Below are 18830 nucleotides of genomic sequence, written 5' to 3'. Positions count from 1 at the left end.
ACTGGATATAGAGCAACGGTCCAACAGAGGCTATTAGCCACAATGTATAGAGGGAACACTCTATCTGGGGCAGTGATGCTCTAAATACTTGGTCCTTGGGGGCTACAGTGGAAGGGCTTCTGGAGTTCTGGCCCTGATGGTGAACCTCCTGACGACACCTGGGTTTTGGCCACTGGGTGACACAGTGCTGGACTGAATGGTTCGCTGGCTTGATCCAACATGGCTTCTCTTCTGTTCCTATGTTTTCTTTCCCACCAAATCTGACAAGACCGGCTTGCCACTCACTGAGAGCTGCATAGACTATCCCCCCGCTTTGCATCATCACTGAACAGGAACTGCATTCACAACTCCTCCCTCAGCAAGGAGAGAGCAGTTGCGCATGGGGGAGGGGGGGGGCTCTGTCGCTACAAGAGTGGAAATTCACCTGGTTGCCAGGAGGCAAAGCCAGCGGTGGCCAGAGGAGCAGCTACTTCGCAGACGGCTTTGCAGTCCCATAGGATCCTGCCTCCAAACGAGGTTTTTCTTCTGCTTCGAAAACCCTGATAGAATCGTTTAATGAGTACAGGTTCTGACGAGTCATGACTACCGGGTGCTGACCCAGACTCTCGCCATAGTCCGAATACTCTATGTGAATCCTCTGAGGGCAGGAAATGCTGGGCTGTTCAGGAAAGCCTTCATTGCAGTTTACAGTTTTAAACGGCCTCTCCCCCGTGTGGATTCTTTGGTGGGAAGTCAGGTACGTGTTCCGGCTGAAGCTGTTCCCGCACTCCAGGCATTTGTGCGGTTTCTCCCCGGTGTGGATTCGTTGATGCGAAGTCAGGATTGCCTTCTGGCTGAAACACTTTCCGCACTCCAGGCACGTGTAGGGCTTCTCCCCTGTGTGGATTCTCCGATGCTTAATGAGGGTTGAGAGATCGCAAAAGCTCTTCCCGCAGTGCGAGCAGCTGTATGGTTTCTCCCCTGTGTGGATTCTCTGATGGGAAGCAAGGAGGTCGCTCCGGCTGAAGCCCTTCCCGCACTCCGAGCATTTGTACGGCTTCTCTCCGGTGTGGATCCTCAGGTGTATCTTAAGGCTCGATTTGTAGCTGAAGATTTTCGCGCACACGTTGCATTTGTACTTTTCCTTCGGTTTTTGTTCCCGAACCGGGGCCTCATGGAACCCGCCCCCTTGACAAGGACCGGGTTTTTTCCTCCACTTCTCCGTCTGGTGGTTCCGCACCCTCCTCTTGTGACCGTTCTGACTCACAAAATTCTCTTCCATCCTTTGACGCTCGGTTTCTGCTGAGGGGACCCCGAACAGGTTTCCTCCATTTTCACTTCCTCGGACGTCACCAACTGGAATAAAAAGAAAGGCAGAAAGGAAAGAGTTGCTCTAATGTTACCCCAGTGGCAGAGACTGAGGAGGAGGAAGAAGACGACGACTACAGATTTATATCCTGCTTTTCTCTCTGAATCAGAGACTCAGAGAGGCTTACAATCTCCTATATCTTCTTCCCCCACAACAGACACCCTGTGATGTAGGTGGAGCTGAGAGAGTTCTCCCAGAAGTTGCCCTTTCAAGGACAACTCCTACGAGAGCTATGGCTGACCCAAGGCCATTCCAGCAGCCGCAAATGGAGGAATGGGGAATCAAACCCAGTTCTCCACACACTTAACCATGACACCAAACTGGCTCTCAGAGACTTTTAAGATGGCTTTCTCAGGATGTAATCTGTCCGCCTCTATTGTGCTGACAACCAATCAGCTGGCATTTCACTCACCCTGGATGCTCAAGGTCTCCCTGTCCACCTCCTGCTTGAGCTCTATGTACAGAGGCCTCTTTCCGGCATCAGACAGAGCCTGCTCTGCCTCGGAAGCAGAGGTGGCCACCTCCCCTGCTGGCCCCGCTGTGATCAGCATCTGAAATAGGAAATAAATGCATGAAGCTGCCCTATACTGAATCCATCCTTTCAGGCTAGCACCGGTTCTCCAGGGTATCTGTCTCAGGTCTTCCTGCTGGAGATGGCGGGGATTGAACCTAGGACCTCCTGCATGCCAAAGCAGCTGCTCTACCACTAAGCCATGGCCCTCTCTCTAAATTAACCTGTTGAAAAGACCCTTGGTCTACTTCATTCTTTCATCTGTGGATGCTGGGGATGGAACCTGGGACTTTCTGCATCCCAATGCAGAAACTCTACCACTAAGCCATGGCCCCCTCTCAGAGTTAACCTGCCTTTTCCTAAGACCCTTGGTCTACTTCAGAGCCAAACTGTGGCTCGGGAAATACATGTGAAAGAATGTGGCTCTCTAAGTCCCCACCTTGCCATTGGCCATCTTGGAGAAGGCATCTGTCTCTAAGTCACTTCTCCAAGCCAAGCCGCCTGGCAGCTGGAGAATGCATTTAAAGTTAAAGCTGCTTTCTTTCCACCTTTCCTTCTCCCTCCCCCCTATCTATTTGCTTTCTTTCCACCCTTCTCACCACCCTTCCTTCCTTCCTTCCTGGCTCTCAAACATCTGACATTTATTCTATACGGCTCTTATGTAAAGCAAGTTTGGCCACCCCTGGTCTTCTTCATCCTTTCACCTGCGGATACTGGGGATTGAACCTGGGGCCTACTGAATGTCAGGCAGATGCTCTACCACTGCGCCACAGGTGGTTCTCTTCTGCATCCTCTTTCAGCAAAGAGGGATAATTTAGGGACAGTGACTGCCACAGTAAGGGCCTGGCCTTCTTAGAACCACAGAACTGGAAGGGGCCACAGAGGCCATCTAATCCGCTCAGTGCAGGATCAGACGAAGGCTTCCCTGACAAGTGTCTGTCCGGCAGCTGCTTGAAGAGGCGGAGCTCCCCACCTCCCTACGTAGCTGATTCCACTAATGAACTACACTTACTGCAAACAATTCCCCCCCCCTAATATCCAGCTGGTATCCTCCCACACCATAATTTAAACCCATTATTACAAATCCTATTCTCTGCTACGAATAGGAACAGCTTTCTTCCCTCCTCTGGCAGACTTTCAAATACTTAAAGAGAGCAATCAACCTCCTCTTCTCCAGACTGAACATTCCCTCAGCCTTCTTCATAGGGCTTGGTCTCCAGGCCTCTGATTATCTTGGTCACCCTCCTCTACACCTGCTCCGTTCTGCCCACAACCGTTTTGGAGTGTGGCCTCCAGTACCACACACAGTACTCCAGCTGCAGCCTGACCAATGTAGTGTACTGCAGGATTATGACATCTTGTGATTTGGATGTCATGCCTCCGTCGATACAGCCTAAGACTGCATTAGCCTTTTTTGCTGCTGCATCACACTGACTGCTCATATTTCGCTTACAGTCCACCTGAACCCCAAAATCTCATTCACACACTCTGCTACCCAGAAGTGTATCCCTCATCCACTATGCATGTTCCTCATTTTTGTTACCCAGATGCAGAACTCTGCACTTATCCTTGTTGAAATGCATCTTACTCAAATCTGCCTACTTTTCGAATGTGTTCAGAGCTCGCAGAATTCTACCCAGAGGTCATTTCACAGAAAAAAAAAGTGCTGGAGCTCATTAGCACAGCTTATTTGCATGCCTCATCTGCATATACCACACACCCCTGACATCACCGGAAGGTGTACTAAATTATATCAGCTCAGCATCTACCTTAAAATGCTTCCTCAATTATAACTGTCATAATAAAACCTTACTCCCATCATACTTTTCAAATTACTTTCTCTGAAGTGGCCACAGTGGAATTATTTAATTTATTTTAATTTTTCAATTTATACCCTGCCCTATCCCACAAGCGGGCTCAGAGCAGCTTACGACATTAAAACAACATTAAAATGAATCACTTCAAAAACATCTGTCTGCTTTATATGTTTTGGTTATTTTCCCATTTTTTATAGGGGGAAATATTAAAAAGTGTGTCAAATCTTAGAGTCCAGCAAAATTCTCACAGGGTGTTTGAACAATGGAGCCCAGAAGCAATTATTTGGGAACAGGGAGGGGAAGAAAGAAAGCACAATAAAATTTAGAGATTCCGGAGCTCTGCTCCTGTGAGCTCCTGCCCAAAATAAGGCCTGATTCTACCCCTATTGTCTGGTGTGTTTGCTACTCTTCCCAATTTGGTGTCATTTGCACCAAATGTTAATTAGAAGTCTCTCCACCTCCTCATAAGAGCCCCGTGGTGCACAGTGGTAAAGCTGCAGACCCCAGTCTGAACTCTCTGCTCACGACCTGAGTTTGATCCCGGCAGCTGGTTGCAGGTAGCCGGCTCAGGTTGACTCAGCCTTCCATCCTTCCAAGGTTGGTAAAATGAGTAGCCAGCTTGCTGGAGGGAAAGTGTAGATGACTGGGGAAGGCAATGGCAAACCACCCAATAAAAAGTCTGCCATGAAAATGTTGTGAGAGCAACGTCACCCCAGAGTCGGAAACGACTGGTGCTTGCACAGGGGACTACCTTTACCTTCACCACCCTCTCATCCAGACCGTTTATAAAAAGACTGGAAAGTACTGAGCCTAGAACCAAGCCCTGTGTCATCTCCATGGATGCCTCCTTCCAATCAGATGAAATGCCACTGACATTTGGGTGTGGTTCTCCAACCAAGTTCCCTGTCCACATAACTATCCTAGAGTCCAGTCTACAGTCCTCCAGTTTACCCATCAGAAAAGCCTGGGGAACCTTGTCAAAAGCTTCGCTGATGTTCCCCAATCCCTCATGAGAATTCATTTTACTGAACAATTCAGATCTAATCCAAGCTGGCCTGCCTCTCTCCCTTTAGGGCCTGAGACGGGCAAAAACCTACATATCCCTCCCTTCACATACCCCCACCACAAACACTGAAGGGTAAGTAAGAGCTGTTCTCTCACCTGCTGCTCCCACCTCAAAGACTCTTTCTGCATCCACAGGAAATCCTCAGCCAGGGCCACTGCTTGGGAACAGGTCTCCGGGCCACGTTCCCTCACCCAGCTCTGGATCTCTGGGGGCAGGACAGTCAGGAACTGCTCCAGGATCAACAGCTCCAGAATCTGCTCCTTGGAGTGCCTCTCGACCTTCAGCCACCGTCGGCAGAGTTCCTGGAGTTGGTTATAAACCCCTCTCGGGCCCTCGGCCTCCTGGTAGCGGAAATGCCGGAAGTGCTGGCGCTGCTTCTCCCGGCTGATGGCATCCCCTAGCAAGATGGCTGCCTTCGCCTTCCCATAATCCTTCCTGTCTCTGCCTTCCAGCCTGTTAAAGGCCTGCTTGGCTTCTCCACTGAGGGCTGGCAGGAGCCGGGTCACCCATTCTTCCCTGGGCCACCGGCAGGCTTCAGCCACTTGCTCGAAGGAGGCCAGGAAGGCCTTGGCGTCATCCCAGGGTGAGGCTTCTTCTTGCTTCTGTGGGGCTCCCGCTCTGGACTGAGGAGACTCCACCGTCTTCAGGAACTCCTGCCACTGGTCTTCCCACTGTTTCAGTAGCTCCTCATTGGGCTCCTGTTTAATCTCCTCTGCTGGTATCCTGAGCAGGAATCCCCTCATACTCTTATCCTGGAGATTCAGAGCGGCCTGTTCAGTGGTCATCTTTTCCCTCACCCTCTTGCCAAAGGTACTCCTAATCCTATTTCAGAGGCAGGAAATCTCCCCAGTGACTCTAGTATGTGAGGGTTCCCAGACTAAGTGCTTGCTCAAAGTCACCTCAATAGGTTCCAGGTACGCTGCGTTCAAAAGGAGAGCAAATTCCTTGAGGGAGGCCTGCAGAAGAGAGCAGATTTTGGAAATAAGAAAAGATGTGCACATACAAACTCCGTGGTCCCTCAGGGAGCAAACTGGGATTCAGACAGTACTTCAGGGTTGTATTTCATTATGGAATAGTTTTTTTAAAAATTCCTTGCACCTAGAAAACCAGCATATCATGGGGCAGCCGAGGTTCAATATCACACCATACAGACCAAAAGAGTAACAAAAGAACTCAACAGGTGGTTTGTCAGATGAGAAGGATCACACCAGCTCTGTTCAGTCATGTTAACTGGTGAGGATTACATTTCCCAGGCTCACACATAGGACCAGAAATTCAAGGGAGGGGTTAAAGTCTCATTGAATTTGGCTGGCCTACATACATGAATGGCTTACCAGGTATGCACTGTGGTCAAATTACAGGTTCCTAAAATGCTCTTTTCTTCACACCCACTCCTGGGAAGTATAGTTCCATTTATGTCTCTGTGGGTTCTCCAAACTACAATTCCCAGGATTCTGGACTGAAATTTTATGCAACAGGCATCAAAACCAAAGTAGGTTTTGTTGCCAAGATGAACATGTGAGACTGCCTTCAACCAGACTGAAACCAATCCTCCACAGTCCCGAAACAAGGATTTTCATATTTTGGGCCTGCACTCAGCCCTCATGTTTTACCACAGTTTGTGTTAACATAGTGCTTGATCCAGCAGATTTTAAGTAACAAATCCCCGTTTAATCCTAAACCCACTTTTGCCTCCTTTTTGGCTCTCTCCTGCCTCCTCAGTTGCCAGCTCTGCAACCAGGCGGCCATGGTACTCAACAAATTATGGATCATGACTCTAGACGTCCCTGCTACAAACCACAGCGAGTACAAACTGTGGTTTAGTTTGAAATTTCCACTGTGGTGCCAACCAGCACATTTCAGGTTTGTTGGATTGCCTTCATTCTGACATCACAAATAAACCAGGGTCTGATCAGACCTCGCTTTGTTGTGACATGATGATGTCCAATCACAGCCTGGACGAAAAACTTGGCTTAGGAAAGTATTCCATCTTGGAGCAAGAAGGCACCCCTCTGTTTTACAATGCCGTTCTAAACAGAGTCACATCTGCTGAAGTCAATAAGAACAGAAGAGAAGCCATGTTGGATCAGGCCAATGCCCATCCAGTCCAGCACTCTGTGTCACACAGTGGCCAAAAAAACAAGTACCATCAGGAGGTCCATCAGTGGGGACAGGACCCTAGAAGCTCTTTGAAAGGTGTAACTCTCCTGAGGACTGTGCTGCTAGTCTCGCAAGAGCCCCCATCCTTCTCAGGAGCTCGGAGAAGGGAGCAGGACCAGGGGCTGAGCCCCAGAGACATCTCATTGCTCCATGAGCGAGTCTAAATATCACAGGGCAGAGACAGACAAAACCCACACCTAGCTTGGAACTGGAGAGAAGGAGGGGGTGTTGCTCCAAAGGGGTGAGGAGGTAACTTTTAAGCACAGCTAGAGCATTTTGCAGATTCGCTGAATCTCAAAAGATTTGTTTTCTAGGCAGCGGACATGTGCTTCCATCATTTCTGTGGCCCTAAACATATCACATCGCTTTTCTCTCTGAGTTTCATTCATCCGTAGCTGGGTGTTGCTAAGAAACGGCATCCCTTGCTCTGAGCAGAGCTCAAAGGCATTCAATTGGCCCTCCAAATGATGGTGTGAGGACAGAGAGACGTCTCCTCAGGAGTAAGGACTTTAGCCAGTGAACCAGTGAAAACCGGCAGGAAGCTGAAGCAGCCAGAGCATTTGAAAAGGAAGCTGTCTCTGCAGAACACCAGAGAGACTCTAGGTAGGGATTCTCAAAATGGGATCCAGGTGGGTCATGGAGAAAGGAACATTTTGGAAATGCCTGGATTCAGATGAGGGAATCCAGTTTCTTAGCTATGCCCAGGGCTTTTTTTGTAGCAGGAACTCTTTTGCATATTAGGCCCACAACCCAGATGTAGCCAATCCTCCCAAGAGTTTACAAGGCTCTTAGTACAGGGCCTACTGTAAGCTCCAGGAGGAGTGGCTACATCAGGGGTATGTGGCCTAATATGCAAAGGAGTTCCTGCTATAAAAAAAGCCCCAGCTACACCCAGATATTGAGGGTTTGGAGCAGGGAATCCAGTTTCTTAGCAATACGCAGATATGGATGAATGAAACTCAGCAGGGCTTTTTTTTGTAGAAAAGCCCAGCAGGAATTCATTTGCATACTAGGCCACACCTCCTGACATTGCCATTGTTTCATACAGGGTTTTGTAGGGAAAGCCCAGCAGTAACTCATTTGCATATTAGGCCACACCTCTGTCACCAAGCCAGCCGGAACTGCATTCCTGTGCGTTCCTACTCAAAAATAGCCCTTAAACTCAGAGAGAAAAGAGATATATGTTCAGGGCCGCAGAAATGCTTTAAGCACAGGTCTGCTGCCTTGAAAACAAATCTCTTGGAACTCGGCAAAATGCTCTACTGCACTTAAAAGTTGCCTCCTTAAAATGTTACATCTGTCCTCACCCCTTTGGAGAATCTTGTCAATGTCTTATAGAAGGCCATCCCCAGGGCATTTTTTTTTAGCATGAGCTCCTTTGCATATTAGACCACACCCCCTGATGTAGCCAGTCCTCCTGGAGCTTACAGTAGGCCCCGTACAAAGAGCCCTGTAAGTTCTTGGAGGATTGGCTACATCAGGGGGTATGGCCTAATATGCAAAGGAGTTCCTGCTGCAAAAAAACCCTGGACATCCCCATCTTTCTTGCTTATATAGCCCCCAACCTCACCACAGATACTATTTCCTTAATAAGATCCCCTCAAAAAGAAAACTCCAGAAATACTTTTTTTTTTTTTGCAAATCCTTCATAAGTGATCCTCTACCATTGTCAGTGTTTATTTCAGCTTGAGGAGTGGGGAATTCCCCCTAGGAGGACTGAACTCCCCCCTAAGTTTTACCTTTCAGAGTCAATCAGCAGAATTATGAGGAAACTTTCCCTGGACTGCTTCAGAACAGGTAGGAATTCACAGATTTAAAAGAAAAACCACTCCACACACACAGAAAACTAGCTTCTCTGGGAAACAGCTAGTCTACCTGCTTCTTGCTAGTTTTCTAGCAACAGTGAACTTTCCCAACTGCTGCGAGGCATTCAAGTATGCAAACACCCCACTTGCAAGGCAAAGTCGTACAGTTCCGGAGAAGGCTATACCACAGGGGTGGCCAAACTGAGGTTTGGGAGCCACATGTGACTCTATACTGTGTAGCTGTTGAAGCCCCCACTGCCCTGTTGGCTGGCTTGGAGAAGGCATTTGTCTTTTTGGATCGCTTTTCTTAAGCCAAACCAGTCGTTTGCTTGGAAAATACATTTAACATTAAAGTTGCTTTCTTTCCACCTCATCTATTTCCTTCCTTCCTTCCTTCCTGTCTTGCGGCTCTCAAACATCTGGCATTAATTTTTTTATTCAGAATGTAAGCTTCTGTGTGCATTACATTCTGAATCAAACTTTGTTGGTCTTAAAGATGCTACTGGACTCTCACATTGTTCTATTGCTTCAGACCAGGGGTGACCAAACTGTGGCTCTTGAAGCCCCCACCACACAGGCTTGGAAAAGGCAACTGTTTCTTTAAATCACTTTTCCAAGCCAAGCTTAGAGAATGCATTTAAAGTTGCTTTCTTTCCACTCTCTCTCCATCCCCATTCAATTCTATTTTTTTCCTTCCTTCCTTCCTTCCTTCCTTCCTTCCTTCCTTCCTTCCTTCCTTCCTTCCTTCCTTCCTTCTCTCAAACATCTGATGCTCAGGTCTTGTAGCTCTCAAACCTCTGGCATTTATTTTATGTGGCTCTTATGTTAAGCAAGTTTGGCCACCCCTGCTTCAGACCAACACGGCTGCCCACCTGGATCTATCTGACATTCATGCCTTGTGGCTCTCAAACATATTTTATGCAGCTCTTAACGTTAAGCAAGTTTGGCCACCCCTGCTATACCACTTGGTTTCATTTAACGTGTCAAATGGCCCGCAGAGAATGAGGGTTTCCCCCTCCCCCCTGGCTTTGAAGCCAGCCAGCTGAGCTTCCAAAGTCAAGAAATCTTCACCCCCACCACGCCCAGCCACAGTCTGATCTCTTTGTGTTCTTTTCTCAACTCACCCAGATATTTTTTCCCCTTTAAAAAAGCAGTGAATGTCTTTGTAGACCCCCAAAGCCGCAGCAGCCACTTCTGGGGCAAAACTCCACTCCGAAGAGCGACTTTCCCGGGGAGGAGACAAAACAGGAAGGGGTTTGTGCCAACTGTACCGCTCCCTTCTAGGAATCCGGGCTCCGCGTCTCTCCAGCTGAGTCTTGCTGTTGGCAGCAAGGAATCCAGATTTTGCAAACCCAGTTTTTGCAAAAGAGGTGCTGCTGATTTTGGTCTCTCCTTTTTGTGCGTCTCCTGGTCCTGATCCTGACTTCGGGGCTGATTCCCCTCTTGGCTTTGCTACAAATCTTCCCCGGCTGGGCACAAAGAAACCACAAGCCGGTGGATGACACCAATGGGGGTAAGCAAGACCTTCTGGGAATTGTAGTTTGAAGCGAGGAAGCTCAAGGACATAAGGTTGCCAGCTTTGGGTCGGGAAACACCTGGAGATTTGGGGAATGGATGGTGGGGTTTGGGGAGGCGAGGGACTTCAGTGAGGTAGAATGTCAGAGGATGTGGTCACACACACTAAATAATGGCCTTCCGATTCATTTTCAGTGCACTTTCCAACAGGATTTTGCAGGTTCACACCGTAAAATCCAGTTAGCAAGTGCATTGAAATTATATTAAAAGTGCATTTTTTTAGTGTGTGTGATTGCAGCCGTAGAGTCCACCTTCCAAAGTTACTATTTTCTCCAGGGGAACTGATGTCTAAGAACATAAGAGAAGCCATGTTGGATCAGGCCAATAGCCCAGGGGTAGCCAACAGTAACTCACCAGATTTTTTTTACCTACAACTCCCATCAACCCCAGCCAGCATGGCCAATGGCTGGGACTGATGGGAATTGTAGGCAAAAAACATCTGGAGAGCTACCGCTGGCCACCCCTGCAATAGCCCATCCAGTCTAATACTCTGTGTCACACAGTGGCCAAAAATCCAGGTGCCATCAGGAGGTCCACTAGTGGGGCGAGGACACTAGAAGCCCTCCCACTGCTGCTCCCCCCAAGCCTGGAGATCAGTTGTAATTCCAAGGGATCTCTAGTTACCACCTGGAGGTTAGCAACCCTAAGAGTTTCCAGGTCCTTCAGGGGTTTGACAGATCCAGGGTGGGAAACTTCTGAACAGGGACCTCAGTGGGGCACAATGCCACGGAGTCCACCCTCCACAGCATCCATTTTTTCTCTGAATCCCAGAGCCAGGAGGCAACATCAGGGGAAGGCCTCGGCCTCTATGCCCTGTTGCTGGCTGTCTGGAGGAACAGCTTGGTCACTGGGTGAGACAGGATGCTGGGCTAAATGGACCAGTGGCCTGATCCAGCAGGGCTCTCCATGCATTCCTATATCTTGTCTATTACCCCACAAATAAGTACAGCCTTGGTCTGGCATGTTTCCAAATAAGAGACCTTCAGGGAGCACATAGATTAAACACTTATTTAAAGCTTGTGCCCCCCTTCTTGTTTGATTGAGGACAGATATAAAAGAATCTATGGGAGAAGCTGGAGTTGGGGTGTGTGGAATTGGATATTCTGCACTCCAGAAGGCATAAGGTTGCCAGATCCGTCCTGGTGGGGGTGGTAGCTTTAGGCTCCTGGCCCCCACAGCTTCTAACAGAGAAATATGGGGAAATGGACAAGTGAAGTTTTTCATGGAATTCAGCTAAATAGCATCACCTGGTCCCCCCCTTCTATTAAACCTCTAGCAAAGGGATAGGACAGTTTCTGCCTCCAGGTTTGTTGGCAACCCTGTTTTGCATATGATGCAGGCGGGGGGGGGGGGGGGAGAGAATCTAGGTCAGGGCTGTCAAACATGCAATCTTGGGGCCGAATCAGGCCCCCAAGCAACTGGCTGTCATCTGCTCTCTTCTCTCTATATCTTGCTTCCTTCTGCATAACAGTTTGCTTTTCAAGGCTTGCTCAATTGCACAGTAGCTACAGAGCAAAACCTCTATTTTCTCCATTTGGAAAAGGAGGGAAAGAGCCAGAGCTTCCTTTGCCCAGTTCCCTGGATCCCATGGGAGAAATACAAAGAAAGCACCTTTAAGACCAACAAATGCTAACATTTTGATCATGTCTTAAGTTTTTACAATATATATATTAGTGTTTGTGTCCTTTATAAAGTTTGTACCTCTGCTATCTAATCTTAAATAGGTACACACATAGCTCAGCCTGACATGGCTTGGCCCAACAAGGTCTCATTTATGTCAGATCTGGCCCTCATAACAAATGAGTTCCACACCCCTGATCTAGGCTATTCCTTTTCCTTTTTTGCTTTTCCCTTCACAGGGTTAAGAGCCCCATGGCTGCAGTACAGTGTTAAAGCTGCAGTACTGCAGTCCTAAGCTCTGCTCATGACCTGAGTTCGATCCCCGACAGAAGCTGGGTTTTCAGGTAGCCGGCTCGAGATTGACTCAGCTTCCCATTTTCAGGTAGCTGGCTCGAGTTTGACTCAGCCTTCCATCCTTCCAAGGTCGGTAAAATGAGTCCCCAGCTTGCTGGGCGGAAAGTGTAGATGATTGGGGAAGGCAATGGCAAACCACCCCGTAAAAAGTTTGCCGTGAAAACGTTGTGAAAGCAACGTCACCCCAGAGTTGGAAATGACTGGTGCTTGCACAGGGGACCTTTCCTTCCTTTCCTTTCCTCACAGGGTTAAATGGACAGAGCGCTGCTTCCTAGAGAGGCAGAGGAAAATGTGAAGAGGGGGGGAGGCTTAAAGGGTCGTGTTTCAGACCCCTTTTCCTGTTGTGGGGGGAGTCAAAAGGAGAAAGAGAGAGAGAAATCCAAGGAGGTTTGGATGTCCTAGCCGTAGCACTTTGAAGCGGGAAGCCAGAAAGGTGAGGTTTTGTTTTTGGGGGTTTTTTAACATTGAGAGAAGGTAGGTGAAAGGATGGAACTGAGATTTAGGGAGGGGGATAAAGGGGACAGCGTCAGGGTTGGTCTTTGCAGCTTTGGTGCTGGTTTGAAACACTTTCCATCCATCCTGCCTGCATTTCTCTCCTCACCCCCACTAGTTTTGCAATCCAGATGGGAAAACGGCTCTCCTCCTTTCCGAAATTTTGTTTGCAGCCAGGCCTCAGATTCAGTGGGAGCTCACAGGAGCACGGTTCCTGAACCTTTCTGAGAGTTCCACCACCTCCTTCTGAGAGTTCCACCTCCTTGTCCATTGAATAGTAGGTGCAGCTGCATAACAATCCCTGGATGAGCTCCACTACCTATTTTTTACAAAATGACCTCCGTTTGCAGCTAAAAGCTCTTCCTTGCCCAGCATCCTTAGGCCTGTCAAGAATTAAAATCCACACAGCGATAAAAGAATTACTCTTCGTATTACTACTAATAATACTTAGTATTGCATAATAATTGTAGCCAACCAAAATTACACAAACCACGGTGCCAGCTTTCAAATTATTGGTACCCTTTGTCAGGCAGATGTTGTTACAGAAATTAGAAAAAGGAAGACGGGGGGGGGAAAAACAGATGTCCCAAACACAGGCCTTTAAGTTCCTGTTGTGCCAACCGCAGGGCCTGCAAGACAAGACTACCCTCTTCAGGTTGGCGCTGATGAATGGCTGAATTATAAATGTACAACATGCCAAAATGGCCTGGTTCAGGGATCTGCTATTATGATACCGCCAGTTTTATTGCAAGATTAGAATTGTTACCTAAGTATTGATGGTTTTAATGTCTTAATGTTTAATGTTAATTTGATGTTGTATTATTGATTGTTTGTTTTTAGATGTTGTTAGCCGCCCTGAGCCTGCTTCGGCGGGGGAGGGCGGGATATAAATAAAATTTTACCTTACCTTACCATTATGTTCGATGCTGGCAGGCTCACTGACACTAGTTTAGTTGCTTTTGTGCATTTTTGACTGGCCCAGGGCTTTTTTTGTAGCAGGAACTCCTTTGCATATTAGGCCACACCCCTCTTATGTAATCAATCCTCCAATAGCTTAGCTCTTGGCACAGGGCCTACTGTAAGCTCTTTGAGAATTGGCTACATCAGGGGTGCGTGGCCTAATATGCAAATGAGTTCCTACTACAAAAAAAGCCCTGGACTGGCCTATACGATGATACTGGATAGATTCGGGATGGTTTCTGTATTTCAGTAAAAAAACAAAGGAACAGACAGATGAGCTGAACAAAGCTTCTCAGAACATGGAGTGTAACCCTACACCACAGTAATAAAGTTAATAGCCTGCTAGAATCTCACTGAAGAAGCCAGATCCAAATGGGCAGCTGTGTTGGTCTGAAGCAGTAGAACAAAGCAGGAGTCGGGTTGCACCTTTAAGACCAACCAATTTTTATTCAGAACATAAGCTTTCGTGTGCTGTCTTAAGTACACTTCATCAGACGAGGGGATCAGGTATTGTGAGCTGAAATACAAGCAGTTTGTTGATAAAGAGGGCAAACTAACTGATCACATAGTCACATAAAACAGTGTGTCTTGGCCATTTGGTCTGGATAGCCATAAAAGGTAATAAAATTTCCTGAGAAATGGTGTTTCTGCATATCTAGGTGAATCACAAAAGGACATGTATATCACAGCTGTAGTCCAGTAAACTACAACTGTGATATACATGTCCTTTTGTGATCAATTAGTTTGCCCTCTTTATGAACAAATTGCTTGTATTTCAGCTCACAGTACCTGATCCCCTCGTCTGATGAAGTATGCTTAAGAGAGCACACGAAAGCTTACGTTCTGAATAAAAATTGGTTGGTCTTAAAGGTGAAACCCGGCTCCTGCTTTGTTCCACTGAAGAAGCCAGTGAGATGAGACGTTCACAGCCTGGGCTGAGACATCTGCTTCCTGTCCTTCTGTCTTTTTTAGTCTTGTAACCTCCTGGTTGGACTGAAGGCTTGCTCAGTGTTTTGTGATAATTTGGTCAGTCAGATGAAAGGTATATCCAAGAGGGCAGCCGTGTTGGTCTGAAGCAGTTGAACAAAGCAGGAGTCAAATTGCACCTTTAAGACCAACCAAGTTTTATTCAGAAGGTAAGCTTTCATGTGCTCTCTAAGCACACTTCATCAGACGATGGGGTCAGGTATTGTGGGCTGAAATACAAGCAGTTTGTTGTTTAAGAGTGCAAACTGGCTGTGGTCACATGATAAAACAGTGTCGCTTGGCCATTTGGTCTGGATAGCCATAAAAGGTAATAAAGTTCCCTGCCAATTGGTGTTTTTGCAAATCACAGAAGGACATGTATTTCCTAATTAGGTAGCCTACAAAAAGTGTGTGGTCCCTTTAAATGTGATGGCCAGAACTCCCTTTGGAGTTCAATGAGGCTTGTCACAACCTTGCTCCTGGCTCCACCCCCAATATCTCTGGCAACCCTACTCAATATGCGTAATCCACCTTGCATCCTGGTGAGAAAAGGGACTATAGATAAATTAATAAATTGTGGGAAATTGTGGTGTTTTTTTTTTGCAGAGATTTGATATATTTGAAATGAAAACAGGAGAAAATGTTCCATGTTAATATGTTATGTGCCTTTCATGATCTTTGACAAAGAACACGAGTTCAAAATGTGGCAGCTAAATTTCTCAAATAAACTGATTTTTCCTACTGTACCATTAGAAAGACCCCTTCTAATTCCCTCCTCCTCCCCCCCCCCCAGATTTATGCCACAGTGCTGTTTTTGTAAAATCTTCACAACACAACCAGACTGAACAAAAGACTGTTTGGGGCCTAGTTCTTTCTGTTAAATTGATCTAATCAAAATGGCAGTGGGGAGGAGATGCCTCCTATATGCTTCTTAAAGACTGAACCATGAGTTCATTCCATGCTGGTTGTGGGAGACAAAAAGGCTGTAGAGCAAGGGGGATTGTGGCAGTTACAGCCCATGCTGGAAGTAGGCTTGCCAGTCCCCAGATCTGGGCAAGGGATCCCCCAGTTTTGCAGGCTCCACCCCACCACCAGCTAGCTGACTGGCAGAGGAAGCCCTGCCCCAACAGCCATGATGTACCTTTAGAAGAAGCTTCCAAACTGTGTTTTGGAATGCGTGTGCCTTTAAATCTCAGTAGGAGGAAAGCTGCCTTGGGGCGGGGGCAAGCAGGCAGAACCACATGGCTCTTTCCAGTTGAGTGTGTGAAGCTGTAAGAAAGGAAGAGAACAGAGTCCCTCTGTTTGCTTCGCATTCATTTCAGAAGTCATTTGCATAGTAAAATGGATAGTAAAGAGTAAACTAGAACCTTATTATGGGATGGAGGAACGCTCCACCCCCTAGACTGCTTTGTTCCTTAATTTTATTTTACTTTTTTAGTTTGAAGAAGTTGGTTGAAATACAGCAGATTGTTACATTCAGCAACTTCCATGAGTATATTGCCCCAGTGAGATCACAAAAGTGTGGGCTTGCAACTTGTTTGGGTTTATTTTGGCTGCTTTGTGAGTGAGTGTGTGTCCCCCTTAATAAAGCCATGCTTGGAATTGCTACCAAAGCCTGGTAAGGGGATATGACAAATTTTACTTTCATTTAATGGAAGCACAGCTGCTGAGGAACCCTTTGAAAGTAAAAAAGAGGATGAGGAAATGAAGACTGCATTCAGTGGAGCTGCGCTGTTGTATTTTTTATTTATTTATTTTAGGGGATGAGAAAGTCTCCAGGCTCCACCCCCAAAGTCCCCAGGAATTTCTTGAATTGAACCTGGCTGGAAGCGCCCAAGAAGAAAGATGGAAGGGAAAGATTTGGAAGGCCTCAAAGGAAAACTCAACCTATCTGGAAGCTTCAAAGGAATAATTTCTTTCATGAAGAGAAATGATAAGGAGCTCCTTCCGGTTCCTTCTCCGATACCACCTTCCAACTTGAGACCTGAGAGTCTGAACTCTTTTGAGTCACAGGATGATAAAATGGGATTTCTGGCCACATTAAGGAGAACAGCTGTTGAGAGCTTGTGCCCTAAACAAGAGGACACAACTAGATTCCCAGTTTCTGTTGGTGGAGAATCTCCACAGACTTACAGCGTGGAAGGCTATGGCGATACAGAAGAAGACATTCTCAGAGAAGATGTCCTTGGAAGAGAAATGCGACGCCAGCGCTTCAGGCAGTTCCAGTACCAGGAGGCTGAGGGACCTCACAGAGTTTGCTGCCAACTCTGGGATCTCTGCCATCAGTGGCTGGAGCCACAGAACCACAACAAGGCGCAGATCCTGGAGCTGGTCACCCTAGAACAGTTCCTGACTGTCCTTCCAGCAGAAATCCAGGGCTGGGTGAGGGAACGGGACCCTGAGAGCTGTGCCCAAGCAGTGGCCCTGGCTGAGGAGTTCCTGCAAATGCAACTAGAGTCTGAAGAAGAAGAGAATCAGGTGAGAAAACAGAGACTGATAGAGTACCATTTGGATCAGGGGTGTCAAATATGCAGTCCAGGGGCCAAATCAGGCCCCTGGATGGCTCCTATCAGGCCCTCAAGCAACTGGCTGTCATCTGCTTCCTTCTGCATAACAGTTTGCTTTGCAAGGCTTGCTCAACTGCAAAACCTCTATTTTCACCATTGGCTGAGGCTCCTCCCTTGGGGAGGAAGTGGGAGAAGGAGAGCTCTCTACACCAGTTTGGTGTAGTGGTTAAGTGTTTGGACTCTTATCTGGGAGAACTGGGTTTGATTCCCCACTCCTGCACTTGCACCTGCTGGAATGGCCTTCGGTCAGCCATAGCTATCACAGAAGTTGTCCTTGAAAGGGCAGCTGCTGTGAAAGCCCTCTCAGCCCCTCCCACCTCACAGGGTGTCTGTTGTGGGGAAGGAAGATATAGGAGATTGTGAACTGCTCTGAGACTCTGACATTCGGAGTGGAGGGAGAGATATAATAATAATAATAATAATAATAATAATAATATAATAATAATAATAGCTTTTATTTCTATCCCGCCCTCCCCGCCTAGGCGGCTCAGGGCGGCTAACAACAGCTCATACGTTAACATAAATAATAAAACTTTGGATTTAACAATTAAAATTAAACATATAAAAACCAGTTAGTTAAATTAAAATACATAATTTAAGTTACACTATATGTATATATATATATATCTGGCAGCAATAAGACTGTTCTGGCGCTGGTTCTGCCAGTTTAGATAATATTATAGATGGCGGTTCTTTGTACCAAGCAACTCAGCAGTCGATGTCATTATAGGCTTGTCTAAAAAGGGCGGTCTTGCCAATATCATCACCAATCGCACAGCAGAGCTACTGAGCCAAGCCTCTCTTCCTTCTATTGGCTGAAGCTCCTCCCCCCCCAGTCTCCTGGGGAAGGAAGGAAAGAGCCACAGCTTCCTTTGCCCAGTTCTCTGAATCCCATGGGAGAAATACAAAGAAAGCACATTTAAGACTGAGTACTAATGTTTTAATTCTTTAAAAATATATATCTTTAATTGTGTTTGTGTCCTTTATAAAGTTTATATCTCTGCTACCTCCCGGCTCAGCGAAGTCTCATTTATGTCAGATCCGGCCCTCATAACAAATGGGTTCGACACCCCAGACCGGGGGCTTGCAGCCTTACAGCCCAAGCAGGCCTCACTCACCTGGGGCTCTCCTTGGCCACCCCCACCCCCCAGTCAAAAGGCCAGCAAGCCACCCGCTGCCCAAAATCACATAAGAAGTGGAGAAAGGGTAGCGCAGGCTTCTCCAGGTGTTAATGAGGGCTGCTGCAGCATGGCAAAGCCCCTGGTGGGTGGCTGGCTGTCTGCTCTCCTAATCCAGGAATTGTTATGCAGTTACACTTCCTATCCAATGGACAAAGTCAGTGGGGGGGAGGAGGGGGAACCCTCCGAAAGGTTCAGGAGCTGTGCTCCTGTGACCTTCTGAATCTGAGGCCTACTCTCTCTGTTGTTCCCTTCACATTCTTTTGAATCCAGCTCCATTCTCTTTTTTAGGGCCATTCCGAAGAGATTGTGGATCCCCTCAAGGAAGTTCCGTCGGATGCTGGGCTGCAAGCTGCTTTGTTCAAGCAGGAACCTGGCGGGAATGAGAATACACAAGGTAAGGCCAGATGT

The 18830-nt window shown here is 47.3% G+C and overlaps 2 protein-coding genes across 2 annotated transcripts in view; one reads left to right on the top strand and one right to left on the bottom strand.

Annotated features, from left to right (window-relative positions):
• The window catches only part of LOC132571872 (uncharacterized), a 58008-nt gene that overhangs the window by 13850 nt on the left and 25328 nt on the right, over positions 1–18830 (top strand). The window contains exons 5-10 of the mRNA XM_060238663.1: positions 566–736; positions 4877–5086; positions 5195–5325; positions 6465–6605; positions 16720–17152; positions 18711–18816. Coding sequence (XP_060094646.1) covers positions 566–736; positions 4877–5086; positions 5195–5325; positions 6465–6605; positions 16720–17152; positions 18711–18816 — 1192 coding nt within the window. The remainder of the gene's footprint in view (positions 1–565; positions 737–4876; positions 5087–5194; positions 5326–6464; positions 6606–16719; positions 17153–18710; positions 18817–18830) is intronic.
• Positions 422–5644, bottom strand: LOC132571286 (zinc finger and SCAN domain-containing protein 30-like). Its single transcript, XM_060238051.1, has 3 exons — positions 4838–5644; positions 1761–1899; positions 422–1335 (listed from the first exon to the last, which is right to left on the bottom strand). The coding sequence occupies exons 1-3, from the start codon at positions 5525–5527 to the stop codon at positions 467–469; spliced, it is 1698 nt and encodes a 565-aa protein (XP_060094034.1). The 5' UTR covers positions 5528–5644; the 3' UTR covers positions 422–466.

Source organism: Heteronotia binoei, chromosome 5 (assembly GCF_032191835.1).
Source record: "Heteronotia binoei isolate CCM8104 ecotype False Entrance Well chromosome 5, APGP_CSIRO_Hbin_v1, whole genome shotgun sequence".
Lineage (NCBI taxonomy): Eukaryota > Metazoa > Chordata > Lepidosauria > Squamata > Gekkonidae > Heteronotia > Heteronotia binoei.
Note: the sequence above shows the minus strand (reverse complement) of the source record. Positions and strands in the feature narration are given on the sequence as shown.